This window comes from Myotis yumanensis, unplaced genomic scaffold (assembly GCF_028538775.1).
Source record: "Myotis yumanensis isolate MYYU_CA2020_CCGP unplaced genomic scaffold, mMyoYum1.0.hap1 SCAF_19, whole genome shotgun sequence".
NCBI classification, from domain to species: domain Eukaryota; kingdom Metazoa; phylum Chordata; class Mammalia; order Chiroptera; family Vespertilionidae; genus Myotis; species Myotis yumanensis.
This window is the reverse complement of record NW_027223770.1, coordinates 21,078,623-21,100,340: the sequence shown is the minus strand read 5'-3', so window position 1 is coordinate 21,100,340 and position 21,718 is coordinate 21,078,623. Positions and strand designations below refer to the sequence as shown.

At 60.4% G+C, this 21,718-nt stretch overlaps 1 protein-coding gene across 3 annotated transcripts; it reads left to right on the top strand.

Moving 5' to 3' along the window:
* The first annotated feature begins 233 nt into the window (after positions 1 to 233).
* On the top strand, positions 234 to 21,096 carry B3GAT1 (beta-1,3-glucuronyltransferase 1). Of its 3 annotated transcripts, XM_070400060.1 has the most exons (8): positions 235 to 508; positions 13,715 to 13,804; positions 13,961 to 14,055; positions 14,227 to 14,373; positions 16,263 to 16,771; positions 17,310 to 17,606; positions 18,516 to 18,616; positions 19,760 to 21,096. In XM_070400060.1, the coding sequence occupies exons 3-7, from the start codon at positions 14,052 to 14,054 to the stop codon at positions 18,600 to 18,602; spliced, it is 1,044 nt and encodes a 347-aa protein (XP_070256161.1). In that variant the 5' UTR covers positions 235 to 508; positions 13,715 to 13,804; positions 13,961 to 14,051; the 3' UTR covers positions 18,603 to 18,616; positions 19,760 to 21,096. The 3 variants fall into 3 exon arrangements, with proteins under 3 accessions (XP_070256162.1, XP_070256161.1, XP_070256160.1); XM_070400061.1 differs by lacking the exon at positions 13,715 to 13,804 and having other exon boundaries at positions 234 to 508; positions 13,961 to 14,072; XM_070400059.1 differs by lacking the exon at positions 13,715 to 13,804.
* Positions 21,097 to 21,718: the final 622 nt, after the last annotated feature.

Here is a 21,718-nt window from a genome sequence, read left to right as displayed (position 1 = left end):
CCGCCTGAGCTGGCGAGGTTGGTACCGACCATCAGCGGTCCCGCCGGCAGCCTGAGCTGCTGGGGGGGAAGGGGGGGAGCGGGGGCGGGGCGGGCGGGAGGCGCTGTCAGAGCCGTGACACCGGCGCAGCCGCACGGAGGGGACTCGGAGCCGGCCCGGTTGGCTGGGCGGCCGCGCATCCCGGCTCCCCGCGCCCCCTCCCCGCTCCCCTCCCCACCCCCCTCCCGCCCCCCGCCCCCGGCCCTGCCCGCGCCCCCCACCCGCGCGCTCGCGGCTCCATCCACCGCCTCGCCGAGCCCAGGAGCAGCCGGGCTGGGCGGCGGGGCGCAGGCTCGGACCCCGCGGCTATGAAGTGGCCCTCGGGGGCTGCAGCCCGAGATCCCCGGGGGAGGGAGGGGCGCGCGGCCCGGAGCAGCAGCCTGGGGGCCCCGGGGCCGGGGTTTAGGGGCCGCCACCGCCGGGAATGAATCGCGCTGGGGACGATCCGGACTCGGACTCGCCGCCTCAGGTCAGTGACCCCCGCGGCCCCCCGCGGCCCCCGCGGCGCCGCTGCAGCGCACAGAGCCCCTTTATGTGTCCCCATCAGTATCCACGCCATGTCCTCGCGGGTGCGCGCGCGCGCCGGCGTGTGTGTGTGTGTGTGTGTGTGTGTGTGTGTGTACGTACACGTAATGGGGACAGCTGGAAAGGGGGCTTGAGAGGCCAGGGCTGGACCCGCCGCATGCCACCCAGGAGCTCCCTAAACAAACCGGGGGGAGTCACGCCTGCCCTGCTCAGCCCCGCGTCTAGGGAAGAGCTGGCCCTCAGTACCTTCCAACAACTGGTCCAGGCTCTTAACTCGCCGGTCCCTTCCCACCTCAGCAGGTGGTTCCTGGTGGCCCAGCTGAGCCCCGGCCAGCCCCCCCCCCCCCGCCCCCCCCTGCTGCACCTGCTCCCCGGGTCATCCCCAAGGGCTCTGAGGCTCAGGGGGCCGAGCTCTGCAGCTCTGCCAGGACGGCGGAGGGGCTGAGGGCTGGCAAGGGTGGCAAAGGGTCTGTGGGCCCTTCACTGTCACAAGGGGGCCGGCGGCATGACCAAGTTCACCGCCCTCTCCTCCGCACCTGGGCTCCAGTCTGAGGTCCTGATGCCTCCAAAGTCAGAGCATGCAACTTGCGAAGGGGAAGCCGAGAGGCACGGCAGACAAGGAGAAGGAAGCCACCGGATCTCACAGGGACAGGGAAAGGGGGTGACAGCCCGGTACCGAGCAGCTGAGGTCAAGAACCACACACACACGCACACACACACACACACACACACACAGCCTTGACTGGCCTCCCCTTCCCCTTCCTCGCCTGGCCAGGCCTAGCCTCAGCCGTGCACTATGCGATGGATTCTTACAGAAGCCGGGGCTGAGGGCTCTGGCACCCCTAATGCCCAGGAGTTGAAGGTGGCCTTTGCTGACAGATGCCAGCCCCGTGCTGGTGGGAGCAGCTCGATCTGCATGGGTACCAGTCTGGAGGGGTACCCGCTGGGACCCTCCGTGGCCCACACTGTGTAAAAGGATTGGTTGGGAGGGGATGTCCGCGGGCATGTAGCTCTGTGAAGTGACTGTGTGTGTGTGGACATGGGGGGCATGCGGCTTCCTAAGTCACCGGGGTTGAGGGGCCCGTGGCCTCACAGGACAGCTGTTCTGCGGTTTTCTGAGATTTGTCCACTGTGCCTCCCGACTCCCTACCTCTGCCCAAAGCCACCACGGAGATGGAGACAGGTCCTCCCAGAACCTGCTCAGTGGTGAGCATGAGCCTTCCTGGGCTCACATCACATCCTCCCCCTTCTTCATATGAAGACCCTTCCCTGGGAGACCTTCAGTCTCTCCACTCTGCCCTGTCCACGCCAGGCACTCCCGGCGGCCTGGAGCTGTGTGCCATTCCCTCCACCCATTGTGCAGGGAGCAAGAGGCCTCACTAGGGCTAATGGAACAGGGAGGGTTCATGGGATTGTGCCTCATTCAGCCCAGGGCCAAGTGGCTTGCTGGGCTCCATTCTGTACGGACCCGGGGAGGCCTGGGGCTCACTCCATGTTCAGGCATGTTGGACTCATAGGTACCGGGTCAGATATGTTCATATAGGTTTCTGGGTGAGCAGGCACAGGATGGCCTGGTGCAGGGCAACCACCGACCTGGGACAGCTGCAGTGACAAGCCTGGGGCCTGGACCAGCGACCAGGGCTCCGGGGAAAGATGCCTGGGGGGGGGGGGCAGGGCTAGCCCGGGGATAGCCTGGGGTCTCCCGCAGTGGGTTTCAAGGGTGAGAGGACCAGGTGGGCTGCACTGCTCCTGGAGCACGGGGTGAGCAGGCGGGCTGGGGCTTTGCAAATGGGAGAAATGCAGAAGGCTCAGCACATGGGGGGGGTGGGGGGGTGGCGGGGCTCTGGGAGAGGGGAGACTGTTGGTTTAGTCTGGCTGGAAAAGCAGGATGAGCTGGCACAGAGATGCCCAAGGGCTCCCCTCTGCTGAGACCTGGGGGAAAAGAGAGGCAGGACTGAGGAAGAGGAAGAATCTGAGAGTCCGAGGCAGGCAGAGGAGCCCGCGTGAGGCAACCGACAAAAGACACAGAAGCGCGCTCACGGAGCGAGGCCCAGAGGCAGAAGTCTGGCTCGCCCAGGGATGCATCGGGGATCAGCCCACTGCCCTCCTTCCCCAGACCCCCAATATCAGCCGTCATCACCCAGGCAGGGAGGCCTCTGGTGGAGCAGGCGGCTGGTAAGGAAAGCTCTCTCCGTGGCTCTGAGGAAGGTCGAAGTAGCTCAGAGGGAGGCCTGGAGGGAAGGCAGCGGGGGGCCAGGCTGTGAGACCGGGGGGTCTTTGGGGAGACCTTCTCGCCCAGGCTCCTCCTCACTGCTAAGGGCTCCCAACTCCTGGCCTTGCCCCCCCCCCCCCCCAGCCCTCCCGGTCCTGGGACACAGCAGGATGAGGAAGACATAGCATCTGAGGAGAAGGGAAAAGAAAACCGTCCATCGTGCACCCCCGCCGCCCCCCCCAGGCCTCCAGGCAGGAGGAGCTTCGGGGACCTGCCGAAGAGCATGGGGGTGCAGGGAAGTGGTGTCCTGCAGAACACAGGCTCCCGGCCAGGCCAGGGCCCTGCCTCAGCTCCTTCCAGGGCGGGTGCGTAGACTTAGTGAGACACCGAGACTCTACTAATAAGTCCTGGTTCTCAAAGGCCAGGACATGGAGGAACCCTCCCCTCACCAGGCTGCGGTAGGTGAGTGCGGGAGGCATGCTAACTTAATGTATTTTTTATAGCCTCTCCCAGCTTCCTCCAAGATCGGGATGGCTCTAGAATTTGGAGTAGCCATCCCCTGGCCAACCCCGGAGGCCATCCCATCGGCCTCATTTCAGGCTCTCCCATCTCTCCGCCACCCCACCCACCTGACCTGCTCGCCACACCTCCAGACCCTGGGCCTTCTGGAGGCCCCCAGGGGCGTGCCTCTGTCACCGGGACCCTCTCCGTGTCCCCTTGCTGAACGACAGCAGCAACCATGTGCTCATGTCTAGCTAGTGGCGAATGTCATTATTCAGATTGATTAGCCGACGCTTGTCTACAAACTTCATGCCACTTGCAAGGAGCCCAGGTCGGTGGCCCCTCGTTATTTTGCTGAAGGACGTCAGGGTGGACAGAGATCACACACATTCCGCTGCCTCCCACAGACACCGACTGAGCACCTACTGTGTCTCCGGGAACATAGCGTCAAAGAATCCAAAGTCAAGGTTTCCTATTTAGCTTGGGAAGGGCTGTGTGGGTTGCTTTCTTTTTTTTTTTTTTTTTTGCAGCTACAGCAAATTTACTTTTCTAATGAGGTTTCGCTCCAGCCAGTATTAAAATGAGCCTGCGCTCCCTGCACACACCAGCTGACAGCAGGGCCCGCAGCCTCCCAGCCAAGTGCCTGGCAGGGGTTAGGGCTCTGCCAGATAAGCCCAAACTGGAGAGTCCCAGACGGAAGGAGTGGACTGCATTCGGGTCTAAACCTTGCCCCCAGGGCTGTGGGTCCCACGGCTCAGGATTAGACCAGGAGCGGGGTTTCTCTCTCCTTGTAGGTGGGAAACGTGGGCCCCTACTGTCGCTCCAGGAAGCAGAGAGGGAAGGAGGGAGCCCAGGGGGCAGAGACAGAAGGCATGACCTTGGTAGTAGAGGGGACCAGACCCGAGTTTGGGGCCGGTTCTGAGACCCTCCCCGGCGGGCGCATTCCTTCACCGCCCTCCTTCACTTCTCTTCTTTCTTTTTTTTTTTTCTTTCTTTTTTTAAAAAATATATTTTATTGATTTTTTACAGAGAGGAAGGGAGAGGGACAGAGAGTTAGAAACATCGATGAGAGAGAAACATCGATCAGCTGCCTCCTGCACACCCCCCACCAGGGATGTGCCTGCAACCAAGGTACATGCCCTTGACTGGAATCGAACCTGGGACCCTTGAGTCCACAGGCCGATGCTCTATCCACTGAGCCAAACCGGTCAGGGCCACTTCTCTTCTTAATGAGGCCGTTGAGCAGTCCAGCCATGAGCCTCTTTCGTCTCAAGATTCCCATCTCTTCATTGGACCATTCATTATCCAGAACCTCAGAGCCCAACACGAGATGGGGGATGGGCCGCTCTGCCTCCCGGGGTGGGCGCTCCCTCAACCCCATCAGCTACATTTTCAGGGCTCAGTTAGCCACACGTGGCTCACGGCGACCCTCTTGGGCAGCACAGGCACAGAGCATCCCCAGCGCCACAGACAGTTCTAGTACAAGCGCTGGGCTAGACTCTCCGTGGGTGAGCAGGGTGGCTGCGAGCGTGGATTCCGGAACCCACCAGGACTCAGACCCCAGCTCTGCTGCCTGCTACCCTGTGGCCGGGGCCATCACTGAACCTCTCCCGTATTTCTCATCTCTAAAATGGGGACACTAATAGGGTGTTTATGAGGAAGGAATGAGTCATGACGGTTAATCATGGTCATCACTCAGAACCAGCAATAAATAGCAAAACGCTTTGCTTAGCAACTTTTTAATTCATTTATCTAACAATTTCCTTCATAAACACTTCATGGTCCAGCCTATGCCGGGCATGGCAGCGGATGCTGGGGCTGACAGTAACCAATCACAATTAAGATCTGTGATCCTGCTCCCATCCCTGGCCCTTCCTCCGTGTAGCCACCTGTGATGGGAATTCAGCCAGACAATAACCCCTGCACCACTCACCCCCCCTACCCCCCGCCACGGAATGCAACGAGGAACTTGTCACACCTCCTTTGTCGTGGATTCAATGGCGATTCTGTCTTATTGGAACTGCTCACACCAGAAAGCGCCTCCCAAGTCCCCATACATTCAAAATAAAACAAGCTAGTGAGGTCCGGCTACCACCAGCATCTCGTTGAAGGGGACGGAGCGGGACTTGAGGGGCTCTTGCCTGAGCTCACCCCATCCCTGGTTCTGAGGGGGGGAACGCCAGGGAGCCACTGCCCTGAGCTCAGCAGAGGGAAGCAGCAGGGAGGGAGAAGGCCCTCGCTTGGCCTGCGGGATTTCGGGATCCGCTGGCTGGTCCAGGTTCCAGGCTCAGCTGCGTCAGCAACGCACTGTGCGACGGAATCTTGCAGAACCTCAGTTTCCTCATCCCAAATATGAGGAGCGTTAATCACATGAGCATTTCCCCACCCAAATCTCACCCCTTACCTCGGTGAGCTCTCCACAAAACGCCGCAGGAGCCGCAGGCAGGAGAAGGGACCCACCAGCCACGTTGCTAGAAGGCAGAAGGGGAGAGGAGGTGGGTCTGAGGGGGAGAATGTGCCATCAGGAATCACACACTAATGAATGGGCACAGGTGACGGTCCGGCCTGCAAGGCTTATCCCAGAATGAGGATCCTGTGACTCGAGGCTGCTTCCTTCTTAGAGGTAAGGAAGCTGGTGCTCAGAGAGGTTCCACTCCTGTCTCAGGTCACACAGCATGTCAGTGCCGTGTTCTAGAATACGACCCACGTCTCCCCACTCCCTGCTGCTCCCTCTCGCCGGCCATCTGTCCCCTTGGCAGGACACACAGGGGCAGAGGGCAGCAGGAGCAGCTCCCCGGGGTCAGGGGTGGGGGAGTAAGAAGCTGACACTGAGCCCCAGGGCGCTCCCAGGGCACTTTCACTGGGTGCGAGCAGGCCTTCCCTCTCTTCCTCCGACAACCGGCCCAGGGAAACCCACTTACAAGATCTCTGATGGCCCCGTGGAAGGTCAGCCCCTTCAGGCCACGTTAAAAATACACATGGAGCCTAATTAACTCAGCGATCATTAGCTGTAGAGTGTCCGTGCGCACTGCCCGGGGCCGCCTGGCAGCCTGCAGCCTGGTGGTGGTCGGGGCCCTTGCTGGCTGGGGTCTTGGGTTCTGCGGCCGCCTGGCCCCCGCTGAGCCCTGAAGTCCTCTGGGTCCCCATTAGTTGTTTGCGGATCCTCTCAAGGGTGTCCTCGGGACCATGCTCAGCGCAGTGCCCTCATGACCAGCGTCCCGATGCCCTGGATGTAAGTGCCTGCTCCCAGGTGTTTGAGCTGTGTCCCTGGGAGGCACAGTGATGGAGACACGCCTTCGTGGGGCATTCTGGGCGTGGATTTTGTTCCCCCAGCTCCGTCCCCCGTGCTGTTGCTGGCTTCCCCCTGCCTCTCATGGCCCTAGCACAGAGCGAGAGACAAGCCCTGTTCCCGGGAAGCCCGGCCAGCGCTCCCGGGGCTGACCATCCCGGCCCGGACCCGCGTTCGGGGCAGCAGGTGGCTCATGCCACCCGCCTGCTTACGCTGATGGACAGCCTCTGGGTGTGTGATTTTCCTGTTCCGTCAGCCTCTGAGTTTAAGCTGAAGTATTGCTCGCCTAACTCATCACTTGTCGATATGAACTTCTTCTCAGGCCCGTAAATCTCTCCCTCTGGGAGCACGTGTCTTGGCTGTTCTCAGCCTCCACCCTCCCAGGCCCGGGCCTGGGAGACACACCAATGGCCGTGTGTGTGTGTGTGTGTGTGTGTGTGTCTTACAGGCCCAATGAGTGTGTGTGTGTGTCTGCCTGCCTGCCACAGGCCCAGTGTGAGTGTGTGTCTGTCTGTGTGTGTGTGTCATAGGCCCAGTGTGTGTGAGTGTGTGTTTGTGTGTATGTCTGTCTGTCACAGGCCCAGTGTGAGTGTGAGTGTGTGTGTGTGTGTGAGTGTGTGTGTGTGTGTGTGTGTGTCTGTCTGTCACAGGCCCAGTGTGAGTGTGAGTGTGTGTGTGTGTGTGTGAGTGTGTGTGTGAGTGTGTGTGAGTGTGTGTGTGTCTGTCACAGGCCCAGTGTGAGTGTGAGTGTGTGTGAGTGTGTATGTGTGTGTGTGTGTGTGTCTGTCTGCCTGTCACAGGCCCAGTGTGTGTGTATGTGTGTGTGTGTGTGTGTGAGTGTGTGTGTGTGTGTATGTGTTCCAGTCCTGGGACTGAGAGACTCAGCAGCGGGCTGAATGTCTCACATTCTCTCTCTCTCTCTCTCTCTCTCTCACACACACACACACACCCACAGCCCCACTGCAGAGAAACCTCTGACACCCAATCCCATGTCCCGGCCCTGAGGGGTGCATCATTGTTGGGGGGGTCTAACCAGACCTCTGGACGGCAGTTCTTTTTCATTGTGGTAAAAAAAAAAAAAAAAAAATTACCATCTTAACCATCTTTAGGTGTCCAGAGGTATTAAGTAAAGTCACATTCCTATTGTCGGGCAGCCACCCCTGCCCAGAACTCCCGTCCTGCCCACTGGAAACCCGATGCTTGTTAAACAACGCCCCTTCCGCTGCCCGGCTCCAGGTCACCCCATCTGCTCCGCCTCCCCGGGGCGACCACTTCAAGCGCCGTCCATGCGTGCGCGTGCCGTGCGTGTCCAGGCCGGCTGCGGCCCGTGTTGGGCTTGTCTTCCCTCCTCGGGCTGAGCGGTATTTGTTTGGACGCAGAAACCGCATTTCATTTATCCGCTTGGCAGGTTCTCCCATGCCAGACCCAGAGCAAAAAGGTGCCCAATAACAGTGGTTCCGCCCACTCGCCTTCCCACTCAAAGGCTATCTCAGGGTCAGGGCCCAGCAGCTCCCTGCATCCTCAGAGTTCACACCGGTGCCAGGCATCGGGAGCACAGAGAGGAAGGAGCCCCATTTTATCGGAGGGGATGCTGTCAGGCGTGGGCCTCCATCGCTTCCCTCACCGTCCAGTGCTGGCTGAGCATCCTCAGCGCCTGGACCCTGGAGACAGTCCCCAGATGAGTGCACCTGCCAGTCCTCAAAGGCCCAGCAGGAACTCAGCTGGCGGAGGCTCAGTGAGGGCACGAGCATCCCAGGTGCAGGTGACCCCTGCATTCTCCTCCACCTGCCTGAACCCTGAGAAAGAAATCTGTCCCCGACTCTCAGAGCACCCCCCGGGGTCCGGAGCCCTGGGTGACCCCAAAAACCCTGTGATCGTGGCGAGGCTGCCTCAGCGTGTGCCTTTGCGTATTCCAGGCTCCATCTCAGCGATCCACGGCCGCCTTGCTGTTGTCGTATATAATACACGGCCTATAAAACCGTGTCAGCATAACCTACCTTCTGGGGGATGGAGTGTGGGAGCCTCCATTCATCACCTTCACACCTGCGTGTTCACAGGGGGGCACACATTGCCCACCCTGGGCTCGCAGGCCTTCTTAGTCTGGGCTCCCCCTAACCCCTTTCAACACCCTTCGTTAACTATGTCTCATCCAGGCAGTGGGGTCAGCTGATTGCACTAACAGAGTTGACGGAGGAGCTGGGGAAAGGGCAGGAAATGATAGGCCCTAGGTCTGTTGCCCTAGCCCAGTGGTCAGCAAACTGCGGCTGGCGAGCCACATGCGGCTCTTTGGCCCCTTGAGTGTGGCTCTTCCACAAAATACCACGTGCAGGCGCGCATGTACAGTGCGATTGAAACTTTGTGGCCCATGCGCAGAAGTCGGTATTTTGTGGAAGAGCCACACTCAAGGGGCCAAAGAGCCGCATGTGGCTCGAGAGCCGCGGCTTGCCGACCACTGCTAGGGCCTAGCCCCCTGCTGATGGCCGGCTCTCAGCCCCAAGGCCAGGAGAGGAGAAACTCCATGCTCTGACAGCTCTGGGGTCAGGAAAGATGACCCCCGACCTTCTGAACCCCCTGCCCCCCTCCCCATTCCTTCTCTGAGCACCAGTCTCTGGGCCGAGACACAGGACTGATGGGCAGGGGCAGGGAGTGCAGGAGGTGCCCCAACACCGGGGCAGGCCCAGGCTGTCTGCCTGGGGCAAAACCTTGCAGTCCCCAGCTGATTTCCAGATCTGTAAAAAGGGGGGGGACAGACAGCACCCCCTCCAGGGGGCTGTGCTGGGGCCACGGTGGAAAACCGTAGTGGGAGTGCCAGCCAGAGAGCAGCAGCTGGGCCTGAAGATCTGAGCTGGGCAGGGGGAGCGGGCAGGGGGAGCGGGCAGAGTCCCCCTCTCAGGGCCTTGGCCTCCCCACATGCGGGAAATCTCCCTTCTCTGGTGCATTGGCCGCTGACACACACCCAGTTTAGCACGCTGCCACGTGCCAACGTACCTGCTTTCCACGGAGTCCGACCTCGGCATAGCCTCGCCCTTGGAGAGAGGAACCTGCCCCGGAGGCCGTGAGTGCGGACCCACCAGGAAGGAGCCAAAGTGCCCTCTCCCTCCCCTCTCCTTCCGGCGCTTGGACTCAGCTAAATTTTGAAGCCAGGTGGAGGTTGTTGGAACCGCTGTCCTATTTTACATTAGCGAGCCTGTTTCGTGCTAATTGGGTGCCAGGCCTCAAGCTAGATGTTTCCCTCATTTGATCCCCAAAATAGCCGGTAAGAGTTACAGATAAGGAAACTGAGCCGTGTTGACTTTAAGGTCATCCTGGAGTTTGCCAGACGGTGAACCAGGTCTAACAGCTCCACACTGGATATGGGGAAACGGAGGCCGAAAAGGGCCAACATGAGTCCCTGAGACAGGAAGGGGTCCCTTCTGAGTATCCCGCCACTCTTCCTCACTGCCTCTCCTTTTGGGGGTGAAATGGGACTTTGGGGGTCTTTGGCTTCCATCCTGCCTTCTGGCAGGCAGCCAAAGCTCAGCTGAGGACATAGAGGGCACCAGGCCAGGCAGGTCCCTCCAGGCCCTTTCCACGTTGGTAATCACAGCAGCTTCTGGTGCAGTACTGATGCCCATGAACAGAAGCTGCTGCCCTTCCTATCAGAAGTAGCCGGGAGTGAGAGCCGGCAGTGGCCAGGCCAAGAGGCAGGATGTGGACCTCGCCAGGGCCTGGCCTTTCTCTCCATCCGTGCTGCACCCTGAGAGCAGGTGGGAGCCCCTCCCTGGAGACCTCTGCCTGGCACCAGCTGGCAGAGTGCACAGGCCCAGCAGGCTCAGGGAGCCGGGCCCTGAGGGTGGCCCGGGAGCCCACGTGCTGGCTCTGCAGTGGAGGAGGCGGCGTGAGGTGGGGTTGCACCAATTCAGAGTCCAAAGGCCGAGCCTGAGCGGCCCCGGCGGAGGTGGCCTCCAGACCTGGAGCTGGTCATGCAAGCCCTTCTAAGCCTCAGTTTCCCCAACTGTGAAAGGAGACCGCCTGCTTGCCTCACCGGGCTGTCTTGAAGATGAAAGGACCGGGCGGTGAGGAGAAAATGAACCCTGCTGGCCCAGCACTGGGATGTCACTGAGAAGGATCGCCATTCCGACTAAGCACCCCTCGCAGACCTCACTTCACTTCTTGGAGTGGAGGGAGCTATTGGATCCCTGTCCCCTGCTCTCCCTTCCCCTCCAGCTGATGGGGATGGGGGAAGAGGAATTGAGCAGGAGGCTGGGGGATTGGTGAGTGGAGAGAGGCCAAGCCGATGCCCTGCAGGCCCAGCAGGAGCTCGTGGCTGAAGCCAGGGCCAGGCCGGGGTGCAGGGACGGTGGCCGGGTTGCAGGAGGACAGGGCCGGGTTAATGAAGTAGGATTGACTGGCCCGGGAGCTGATTAGCTCTGGCACCGGGCTTTTCCTGAGCAGAGGCAGAAGAATCAATACTAATCCCTTGATCCATGTAGGAGTTCCTGCGGGTCTCCGGGACAAATCCACACCTCCCTTCGCCCAGAGAAGTGTCTGGAGCTGGAGCTGGAGCCTTGACTCCGTCCCGCATCTTCTTTTATAATGTCCCCTCCTTCTGCCGCCTGTTGTCACCTCCCTGACCCCATGCCCAGAAGGCTGGTGCCTAGCCCAGCCCCCTCCCCATCCTCACCCCTCCTGGGCTGAACGGTGGAGCCATGGGCCTGGCTTGCACCTGCTCGAGGAGGCTTCAGCGTCTGTCCCATCCACCACCGCGGAATAGTATAAAACCACGAAACGTGGACTGGAAAGAGAGAAATATGTTGTTCCTATGAAAACTAAGTTGAGTGTTCTCAAAAGACTCCATAAGGTGAGTCTGGGGAAAAAAATTCTTTTAAGTAGGTGGAGATAGGTGGGGAAAGTCATAAAAATGCTAAAGGATAGTGCACGCAGATGGCACACCGAGTGTCCTGCAGGTCCTGGGTCACTTTCACGAAATCAACAAAGAGGTTGTAGGGTGCACTGTGGGGGGTAAAGCCAGGAATGCCCTAAATTCCCCCCCAACCCTCCCCTCGGGAGTGCTGAGAGCCGGCCAGCAAGGAGTGGTGAGGATTCCAGGAAAAATGACCTTATGTTGTGCAACATGGGGAAAACTCTCGCCTCTTTAAAGACTGTGTAAGTTGAAACAAGCATCACAGGAGTGCATCGTTTGGAGGGACTCTTTACTTTATAGCAGACTCCTTCAACCAACTCACTACTGCTCCCAACGTGTTTGCTAGCATGGCTTTATCATGTCAGAGACACATGTCTGGATGGTTTCGGAGCCTGTTTGTAACTGACCTTCATCACACACACACACACACACACACACACACGTGTACCTGAATACATGACCAAAAGGCCCAGAGTAGTTCCAGGATCTATGTGGGTGCAGCCTGCAGGGCTGAGCCTGCGGCACAGGCAAGCTGCCACCCTTCCTCCAAGGGGAGAAAAAGGCTGTGATGCCGCAGCTCAGTGGTCAGCAAGCCGCAGCTCTCGAGCCACATGTGGCTCTTTGGCCCCTTGAGTGTGGCTCTTTCACAAAATACCACGTGTGGGCGAGCACTTACAGTGCGATTGAAACTTCGTGGCCCATGCGCAGAAGTCGGTGTTTTGTGGAAGAGCCACACTCAAGGGGCCAAAGAGCCGCATGTGGCTGGCGAGCCGCAGTTTGCCGACCACTGACCTAGGCATCCTCGCAGATTCATCTCAGAGCTGAGGTCGGGGTAGGTGCAGCCTCCCCGCTGCCCCAGGCCCTCCCACAGGTCCCTCTGCCCCTGCCCCAGTCCCCCTCCCCCCTCTCCAACTCCGCCCCGCCAAGTCACACCCTCCCAGAGCCCCCACAGCCCTAGGCTCCCCCAGGACCTACCCCCGCACGCCCCCCCCCCCCCCCAGGCTCAGGCCCCATTTCCCATAAACTCACCCCTGCTGGCCAGCTGGCTTTCTCTGAGACTGGGGCTCCGGCTGTTCTGCTGAATAACCACCTGGTAATTAGCTCCACGATTTTGCTATGATGCTTATAATCGCCTCCATTAAAGTTATGGGATTTTCAGGCCGTAATGGCTTCCAGAGTAATTAATGCACAACTGGGTTTATTGCTAAGTTTATTTTTAGAGTTTCCCTCCCTCACCCCCCTCCCTTTCCTTGCATAGATGTCTTGACCAGAACAGCCCCCTGCATCCTTGCCTTCCCCTGCCTTCCTCCCCCCTTCTGGAAGGTGCTGGGACAGCAGCAGGGGCGGCTTTCCTAGGGGAGGGTGGCTCTGTGCCAGGGCTCACCCCATCTACGCCTGATCAGGTTTGGGGGCTCGGGGGCCTGGAAGCTGCCTCCCCCATGCCCCTGGTTGCAGGAGACCGAAGGGCCTGGGTTTACATCTGCCTGCACCATGTCCTGGCGTTGGCCTTGGGCAAGCCACTGGGGCATTTCCCACGTGAAATAGCGGTAAGGACAGCGCGGAGCACCGGGGGGTTGTTGTGATGCTAAACATGAACTGCCGAGCGTCACCTTCGGACACCATAGGTGCTATCTCACAGCTGTTGTTACTAACAACAGCCCAGCAGACGAGCGGGAGGTTGAGCGAGTGCCAGAGGTAGAGGCGTGGAATGAAGAGGCTGCCCAGAGGAAGCGTGCGGGCGGCGATGTGTGTGCCACAGAAGCTGGGCGTGCACGCCGAATTCGCCGAATTGCACACAGCTCGCCTTGCCTGGCTTTCTCCACCCAGAACTTAGGGCCCTCCCCAAGATAAAGGGCATTTGAAAAAGCTCCATTTTAGCCACGGAGGACCCAGAGGCAATCTCCCAGCCAGGCCTTTTAGAAACTCCCTTGCCGTCCATCAAACGGCCTGAGCTCAGCCAGCCAAACGGAGACCTTGATCAGCCCATTTGCAGCCCCTTCAGTGGTCTTGGAGTTGGGGACTGGGGCTAGGGGTGTGGCATAAGGTCACTCCGCTTCATTACACCCCAGGGCTGCCCCCTTTATCCAGGCTCTGAAGAAACCATCCGAGCCCAAACATGTGGCCAGCACCGTCGTAGATTCAGTATGTACACGCCAGGCGCCGTCCTCAGGGCTCTAGGGGCGCTGACTTGTTTAATTCTCAGAACCACCTTGTAAAGCACATGCTGACGGTACCCATTTCACAGATGAGAAAACTGTGGCACGGACTGTTGCTGTAACTTGGCAAAGGAACAACAGCTTGTTGGTGGCAGAGTTCAGTGTTTAAACCAATGCAGGTGTGTCTGAAATCTGTGCCCTTAACCTCTGCTCCCTGCTGAGCACCCGGGAGAAGGCTGTCCGGGCTCCACACGACAAGCCAGGGCTGGGCCAGGCCCTCCTGGATGCTGTCCCTGCCCAGGTCTCTGGCCATCCTCTTCTGCTCTCTCTTGCAGGTATGCACTTGGCAGGGTTCCTGACTGTGCCCTGAGCCGCCACCCCTTCTGAAACTCTGGCCGAGCTGGACTCTGCAAACCTGCTTTCGCAATGGGTGGGTTGTGAGCGCTGGTAAGACCCGCTAGCCAGCATCGGCTTCTCTGCCGCCCCCGTGCCTGGCCTGTCCGGCCCATTCCTGTTCTCTTCTCCCCTGTGCTCATCCCTGCGCGCTGCCCCCCGCCCCCGGCGCCGTCGTCTGTCATCTCCGGACCTTGCCGCCGCTCAGGTAATGAGGAGCTGTGGGCCCAGCCAGCCTTGGAGATGCCGAAGAGACGGGACATCCTGGCCATCATCCTCATCGTGCTGCCCTGGACGCTGCTCGTCACCGTGTGGCACCAGAGCACCATTGCGCCCCTGCTCACCGCGCACAAGGGTGAGCCCTCCCCCCTGCCTCCCGCCCCCCCCTCCCCACCCCCCACCCGCCCCAGCTGGGTGTCAGTAACGCCAGTGAGCACAGCCCATGCTGGGGGAGTTCTCATTTCCACTTACCAGGCAGCTGGGAGGAGCCATAAGGAGGATGCAGGCCAATGACCTGACCCTTTTAAGGGGTCTTGTCCCCTTTGGGAATCAGGTGAATGCTCACACACACACATACTCTCTCTCGCGCGCGCGCACACACACACACACTCAGGCGCGCAGAACTCAGCATCTGATTCCAGGATGGCAAGGATTGGGAGCACTCGGCCTCAGTGGGGGGAGAGGGATGGATGAAGAGGATCCCGCCTGTGTTGTGTTTTAAAAACTCAAGAGGAGTATAGTCTTCACCCCTCTTTTCCTAGTTCTGTTATCTGTGCGAGCGAAGGGGGTCCCTTTCCCCACTGAGTGCTGGGGGTGGGGTCCTTAACGATATTTTCCGAGACGGGCCCAGGAGGAGGAGTGGTTTTCACTTGCATGGAATTCCCCATCGCTGGGTTTCCAAAGTCCCATTCCCCTTCCTCCAGTCCTGGAAGGTGTGACGGTCGGGGGTCGGCAGCTCTAGAAGCAGAGCCGGTGTCCAGAGCTTCCGCTGCAGGCTGGCTGCAGTCCATCCGTCCACTGCGGGTGGGGTGCACAGGGCGGAGGGCTGTGTGGGCGAATGCGGGGGAGCCAGGAGAGCTCACCCCCTGCAACGACACTCCCCCAAAGCAGAGGAGGAGACAAGAGAGCGCGTTTTTTTGTTCAGGGGATTAAGTACACAAAATGTTCCCGCTGGCAGTGGCCACGCCCACTCTGGCCAATGACCTCTGCTCCCAGGCGTGACTGACAGTCAGCACCTTCCCTAGTGCCCCCAGCTTTACTGGGCATGCGTCTCTCTCCCCTTTGAGGGGCCCCTGGGGCATGTAAAGCTGCAACTTCCTGGGGAAGCTGCCCAGATGCCATGCCTATACCGGTTGGCCTTCCGTTTGCTCCTTTCCTGTTACAAATTAACTAGCCAATTACAAGGGCATCAGGTGGGCAGCCCTGACTTCGCCTGACCTAGTGACCCCGCCAGAGGAAAAGTCCCAGGAAGCACCTGCAGCAGAACTGGGCTCTGAGTCCCCAGCTTCCCCCTCCACGGGGCTGCCTTTCCCTCTGACACTGGGGGTTCCTACACCCCAAACCTTCCCTGTGTCCCACATCTGACCTGCCCCCCGCCCCCCGGCATGCCTTCAGTCTGCCACCAGGCTCTTCCCCCCTGTGCATTCGGTGCACCCACAGACTCACACTCGAGGGCAGCAGTTCTCCCACCGACATGCGCCCAGTATGACATGGGGAGCGAGATAAACACAGAGGCACCCGCCCCGTCTCTGTGTGAAGGAGGACTAGGGCCTGGGGAATCCACATGCAGCCATCACCCCAAGTGACTGGGACACAGGCCATAGCCAGGAGCCACAGGCTAAAGCCGCTGCTCCCCACAGTTACACTCTGGCCCTGCTCAGTCCCAGTGGTTCCGGATGCTTCCGGCCAGGAGAGGAGGCAGCCAGCGTGGTGAGGGTCGGACACGTGGTCACATAAAACCCAACAAATACAGGAACTAGAGGTGCAGCCGTGGACCTGGCCGGCCGCATCCAAATAGCTACAGGGCTGCCCCGTGGAGAAGGGGGCCGAGGTCCCCTCTGCTGTGTGGGGAGTCGGGGCTAGGAAAGTGGGGAGACAGACAGCGCCAGGCAGGGGCCTGATGGCTCTCCTGGGAGCAGAGGGCAGGTTTGACCAGGCAGATGGACGCATCCCGCCCAGAGCCCGAGGCCAGGGCCCGCTCGGTCCCCACACTGCCTTTCCCCTCCCCCGCCCCCTCCCCTGCAGATGACGGTGGAGACCCCCGGCGCCCCGCCCCGCCCGGCGCGGACCCCAGAGAGTACTGCATGTCCGACCGCGACATCGTGGAGGTGGTGCGCACCGAGTACGTGTACACGCGGCCGCCGCCGTGGTCCGACACGCTGCCCACCATCCACGTGGTGACGCCCACCTACAGCCGCCCGGTGCAGAAGGCCGAGCTCACGCGCCTGGCCAACACGCTGCTGCACGTGCCCAACCTGCACTGGCTGCTGGTGGAGGACGCGCCGCACCGCACGCCGCTGGCCACGCGCCTGCTGCGCGACTCCGGCCTCAACTACACGCACCTGCACGTGGAGACGCCCCGCAACTACAAGCTGCGCGGCGACGCCCGCGACCCGCGCATCCCGCGCGGCACCATGCAGCGCAACCTGGCCCTGCGCTGGCTGCGGGAGACCTTCCCGCGCAACGCCAGCCAGCCGGGCGTGGTGTACTTCGCGGATGATGACAACACCTACAGCCTGGAGCTCTTCGAGGAGGTCAGGGCCACCGGGCGGGGGCAGGGGAGGGGTGGGAGGATGCGGGGTGGCGTGGGAAATGGGGATGCTCCCGCAGCGGCCCTTTGGGTAGGAGCGCACAGAGAGGTCACAGGCGGGGCCGGGCTGGAGGCGGTGCAGCCTGCAGGGGCCGGACAAGGGACGGAGAGCCGGCTGTGGCCTCAGGGGTCCCCTGGTTAAAGGGGACAGGTGCTTGGAGCGGCAGGACCACAGCCCCGCCTCAGCGGCTCGCCTGCATGAGGTGTGGGCCAGTGTCCAGTTTTGGGGGGGCGGGGGAGGAGAAGAGGGTCAGACTCTGAATTGGAAAGAGAGGTTTCTTAGCAAGAAAGTGGCAGCCAGTGGGTGAAGAGGAGGGAGGGTCGTCCGAAGAGAGGGGTCAGGTTCCCTGCAGGTGCCCACCTGCGCCCCGACGTTGGTTCTGATGGCCCGTGAGCCCGGCGTGCATGGGTGATGTCGCCTCCCGCGGGGACGGGCATCGCTCCCGTCGGCGCTCCGGGGCCTGACTCTGCGTCCCCCGCAGATGCGCAGCACCAGGAGGGTGTCCGTGTGGCCCGTGGCCTTCGTGGGGGGCCTGCGGTACGAGGCCCCGCGGGTCAACGCGGCCGGGAAGGTGGTCGGCTGGAAGACGGTGTTCGACCCCCACCGGCCCTTTGCCATAGACATGGCTGGGTTCGCGGTCAACCTGCGGCTCATCCTGCAGCGCAGCCAGGCCTACTTCAAGCTGCGCGGCGTGAAGGGGGGCTACCAGGAGAGCAGCCTCCTCCGGGAGCTGGTCACCCTCAGCGACCTGGAGCCCAAGGCCGCCAACTGCACCAAGGTACGGCCCCGGGGAACCAACAGCCCTGATGCGGGGTTCCCACGCCCAGCCAAACCCTCCCTGCAGGTGGGGGATGGGAAATAAAGGCCTGGAAACAGCCTTGCAAGGAAGAGCCAGCCTAGAGCCGCGCCTTTGAGAACACCGGCCCCGAAGGCAGTTTGTCACCCCTGTGGCAGCCACACTGAAGTCCAGCAGGAGATGGGGAGGGTGGTGATCAGTGAGGCTGAGCCAGGTGTGTCCCCTCCCGCACCGCAGAAGAGCTGGGCTTCACGGCCTCCCTGCGATTACATGTTCATGTGTGCACACATGGACAAACGCATACACACACACACACACACACACACACGCACTTCCTAGTTTGAGCCTCGGCAGTGAGGGCCTGGGCGGTCGGTCACCTGGCTGAGCTGAAGGCTCCTGAACAACCTTCTCCCTCTCTAGGGAGCCCTGGGCTGTGTGGCTCAGTGGGTTGAAGGTCGTCCTGTGCACTGAAAGGTCGCCAGTTTGATTCCCAGTCAGGGCACATGCCCAGGTTGCAGCTCAGTCCCTGGTCAGGGTGCGTGCAGGAGGCAGCCGATCGATGATTCTCTCTAAAATCAATAAAGACATTATATATTTAAAAAAGGAAATTCAGGAGAGCATGAGAAGCAAGAGGAGTCTTCGGGTTTATCTGTCTATTTTTTCTGTAGTTGTGCACACTCTGTTCCCAACAGCTATTTTGAATGCACCCTATGTACACACAGCAAGAGGGAGGCGTCGGTAGAAATAAAGAACATGGGAGAACGTCCTGATGGAACGGGGGCAGAACGGGAGGGGCGGGGGCTATCCTTTCAGGGTCTGGGCGGGAGCAGGAGGTGGCAGGGGGAGGCCAGGGGGCCTGTTCCATGTTGTCTCCCGTCTCTGGACACGCAGATCCTGGTCTGGCACACGCGGACGGAGAAGCCCGTGCTGGTGAACGAGGGCAAAAAGGGCTTCACGGACCCCACGGTGGAGATCTGAGCCCCGGGACGCAGGTACACGGGCCGAGGGCCGCGGCGCACGGGGCAGGCCCATACCCGGTGTGGACCCAGAATCCATCTGCCAAGACTCTTCCTCTCGGTCTTCCATTGTGGGAGGACAGGGAAATGCCAGCATGAGGGGAAGAGGCAGAGCTGGCGTCCCCTTGCCCTCTCCTTCCCTTCCCCTTGCCCTCCCCCTTGCCCTGTCTGGAAATTAGCGAGAGACAGCCTCTCCCCCACAGCTGGGCCCTCTCGCCACCCTTGGGGGGCCTCTCCTTCTAGACGTTGCCTGGTCACCACCATTATTCTGGCCATGACACCTGTCCCATAGCAGGCACTGCCGTGTGCTCGCTCTAGGCTCTTTCCGTGGATTCCTCTTTGCCGCCGTGACGAGGACCCTCACTCACTGCCTTCCCCTCATCGCGCATGCCCATGTGTCCCCCAGTCCTGACCATGGGGGGGGGGGGGTGCCATGGTGAAACTGTGGGCCCAGAGCCTGGTTCAGCTCCTGGCCTACCACTTTCACGGTTTCACCTTCCTTGCTCCAGGCTTCCATTTCTGCATCTGTAAAATGGGTTGTTGGGGGCCCCAAGAACAGACTCCGGCGCGTTCTACGTCCTCTGTAGGCGTTGCTGTTGCTATTCCAGTCTTTAAAGTCCTCTATGGATGTGGGCCTCGGGGTCTGCCTACATTTTAGAGGCAAAGGGATGATGTTCAGGAAAAGCTCCATGAGATGAATTGGGCCGGGTGACTGGTCACGCCAGGAACTTCCTCTGGGCGTGTGTTTCTAGGATGTCATCCCGGAGGCGGGAGCTGACAACGGACACAGCTGGACGCCAGCCCGGAGTTCAGTGTCAGCTTCTGTGTCACTTTTGCAAGTCCCCTGTGCATCGGGGACCCCAGGGTGTCAGTCTGCCTGTTTTGTCCCCCGAACTTAAGACATCATCTGGGCCAGCGCTGCCTAGAGCCATCAGTACAGAGCCCAGCTCCCTGCCTCCTGCCCTCATGCGCCTCACCGCAAGGGTGCCACCACGGAGACCTGGTCGCTGGGCCAGGCGGCTTCTCAGTGAGGCCTGCTGGGGGCTAAGGGTTGAGTAGCTTAGCCACACTGGCCGCTCGGACACCCGCCTCACTCATTGCTCCTCCCCCCCTTCACAGGAGCCTCTTCTCACACCCTGATCCTGCCTTCCATCCTCTCCCCGTGGCTGACGGTCCTCCAAGGCAAACTCCAAAGGAATGGCCACCACCAGCCTCCTTTCTATCCTGGGGCTTCAGAGAGCCCAGCCTGAGGCCAGGACAAAGGACGGAGAGCCTAAAGCACAGAAATCCCGGACGTGTCGTTCTCTTCCACCCAGCGTGGCAGGGCCCCGCTGCCAGCCCGGCCCCCGCCCTCCTCTCCGGAGGTTCCTGCACCCCAGGCCCGAGTGATGCCGGACAGCGGGGCGTCGGAAAAGACTCGGCGGTCACGTGGAGGTGGCTCCCGGGTCCAGCACGGCCACACCGGTCAGCCGGCCAGAGGATTCTGAACACCAGACAGCAGGCCCTGCCCGGGCACCAGGAGCACCTGTCCCTCCTCGGAGAGTTGCTCCCAAGTACACGTGTCTCTGTGGCTGTTCTCTAGTCCCTGTCTCCAGAGCATAAGTCCGTCTTTGATCCCAGCAGCAGTCAGCCCTGCAGGAGGGAGGGAGCAGGCCTGCCCCCAGGCTCCCTCATACCCCGGGCTGTGGTGGGAGAGGAGCTTCTTCCTCCCCCCAGGCCCCTCAACCCTGCAGCACAGAGAAGCAGATGGGCCTCAAGCCAGCACAGGCCACGGGTTGGCCTGGACCACGACCACATGGGCCCGTCCCCCACGCTGCCACCCCCACGCCCACTGGGCGCCAGGGACCTTTGCCTGGGCCAGGACGGGGAGGGCAGGAGCCCTCTTCCTGAAGCCCTTGAGAGCCACAGACCTCAGGGGCAGGAGAGGTGGGGGCAATTCCAAGCCTCCTTCCTGCCCCTGGTTTGGGGGCAGGAGGGGGACTGCGTTAGCAGAGATATTTCTGGGCAAGGGACCGAGATCATTTGGACACAGAGGGGAAAGGATACCCGAGCACACACGACGTTGGAAATAATTCTATTTTAAACACAACGTGGGAAAGAAAAAAATCTCCCTTCTCCCTAGGTGGGGAGCCTGCAGAGGGAGCCGCCCGAGAACAGTGCATGCGCTGGCAGCTCCCTCCGCCAGGGGGCGTGTGTGCCCGGCTCTCCAGCCGCCGGACAGGCCCTCGGCTTTCTGGCTGGGGACAGCGCCCTCTGGTGGTGATCCCACTCCTCATGCTCCTGAAAGTCGGAAGCACAATTTTCCTCTCGCGTGGAGGGAAAAGGAAAGGCTTGAGCCCAAGGAAGGGGTGTTTATTTTTTAACCGCTAACACTTCATTTAAACTCACAGGACCAGTCTGAGGACCACAGAGAACCCACTCCTGGAGGAGGGGGTCATGGGCGGGGGGGGGGGGGGGGGGGGAGGATTGGACTTAGTCCAGCAACCTAAACATTAAAAAAAAAAATAGCATCGGTTGCCTGTTTTGAAACAGACGCAATTTTCCACGTAGTCATGAGCCCACCCAATGGGATCTTATCCCTGGGAACCCCGAGCCACCTTGTAGGGCATCCCCCCAACCTCTTACATGGTTGCTTTGGAAATCAAGCTCTCGGCATCACGTGGCGTGGGGGAGAAGGGACGAGGTGGGCACAGGCAGCCATCAAATGCGTGAATCCAGGCCCAGGCATTCCACTGCCTCCCCAGCCCTGTGCTCAGGTGAGCTTGGTTGGTCTACGGCTACCTTCTCAGCCAAAAACAAAACAAACAAAATAAAACACCAAAAAACCCCAGAAACAACCCAGGGCTCATCTTCGGGAAATCGATACTGAACAAAACGCATTTTCTCTTGCTCCCTCTCCTGTATTACTTTGTTCGGCAGGCCTGAGTTGTTTTCGCCCCATGTCCTCTAGTACAGTGGGGCCTTGACTTACGAGTTTAATTCGTTCCGTGACGGAGCTCGTAACTCAAATTACTCGTAGGTCAAATCAAAACGTGAACGAGTGAGACACGTGATGCTGGGCTGATGTTGTGGCGTTCA

Excerpts from the sequence above, each read along its gene's own strand:
- B3GAT1 (XM_070400059.1), top strand. Across the intron at positions 16,772-17,309 it reads GCCTGGAGCTCTTCGAGGAG|ATGCGCAGCACCAGGAGGGT; the intron begins GTCAGGGCCACC and ends CGTCCCCCGCAG. Across the intron at positions 17,607-18,515 it reads AGGCCGCCAACTGCACCAAG|ATCCTGGTCTGGCACACGCG; the intron begins GTACGGCCCCGG and ends CTGGACACGCAG.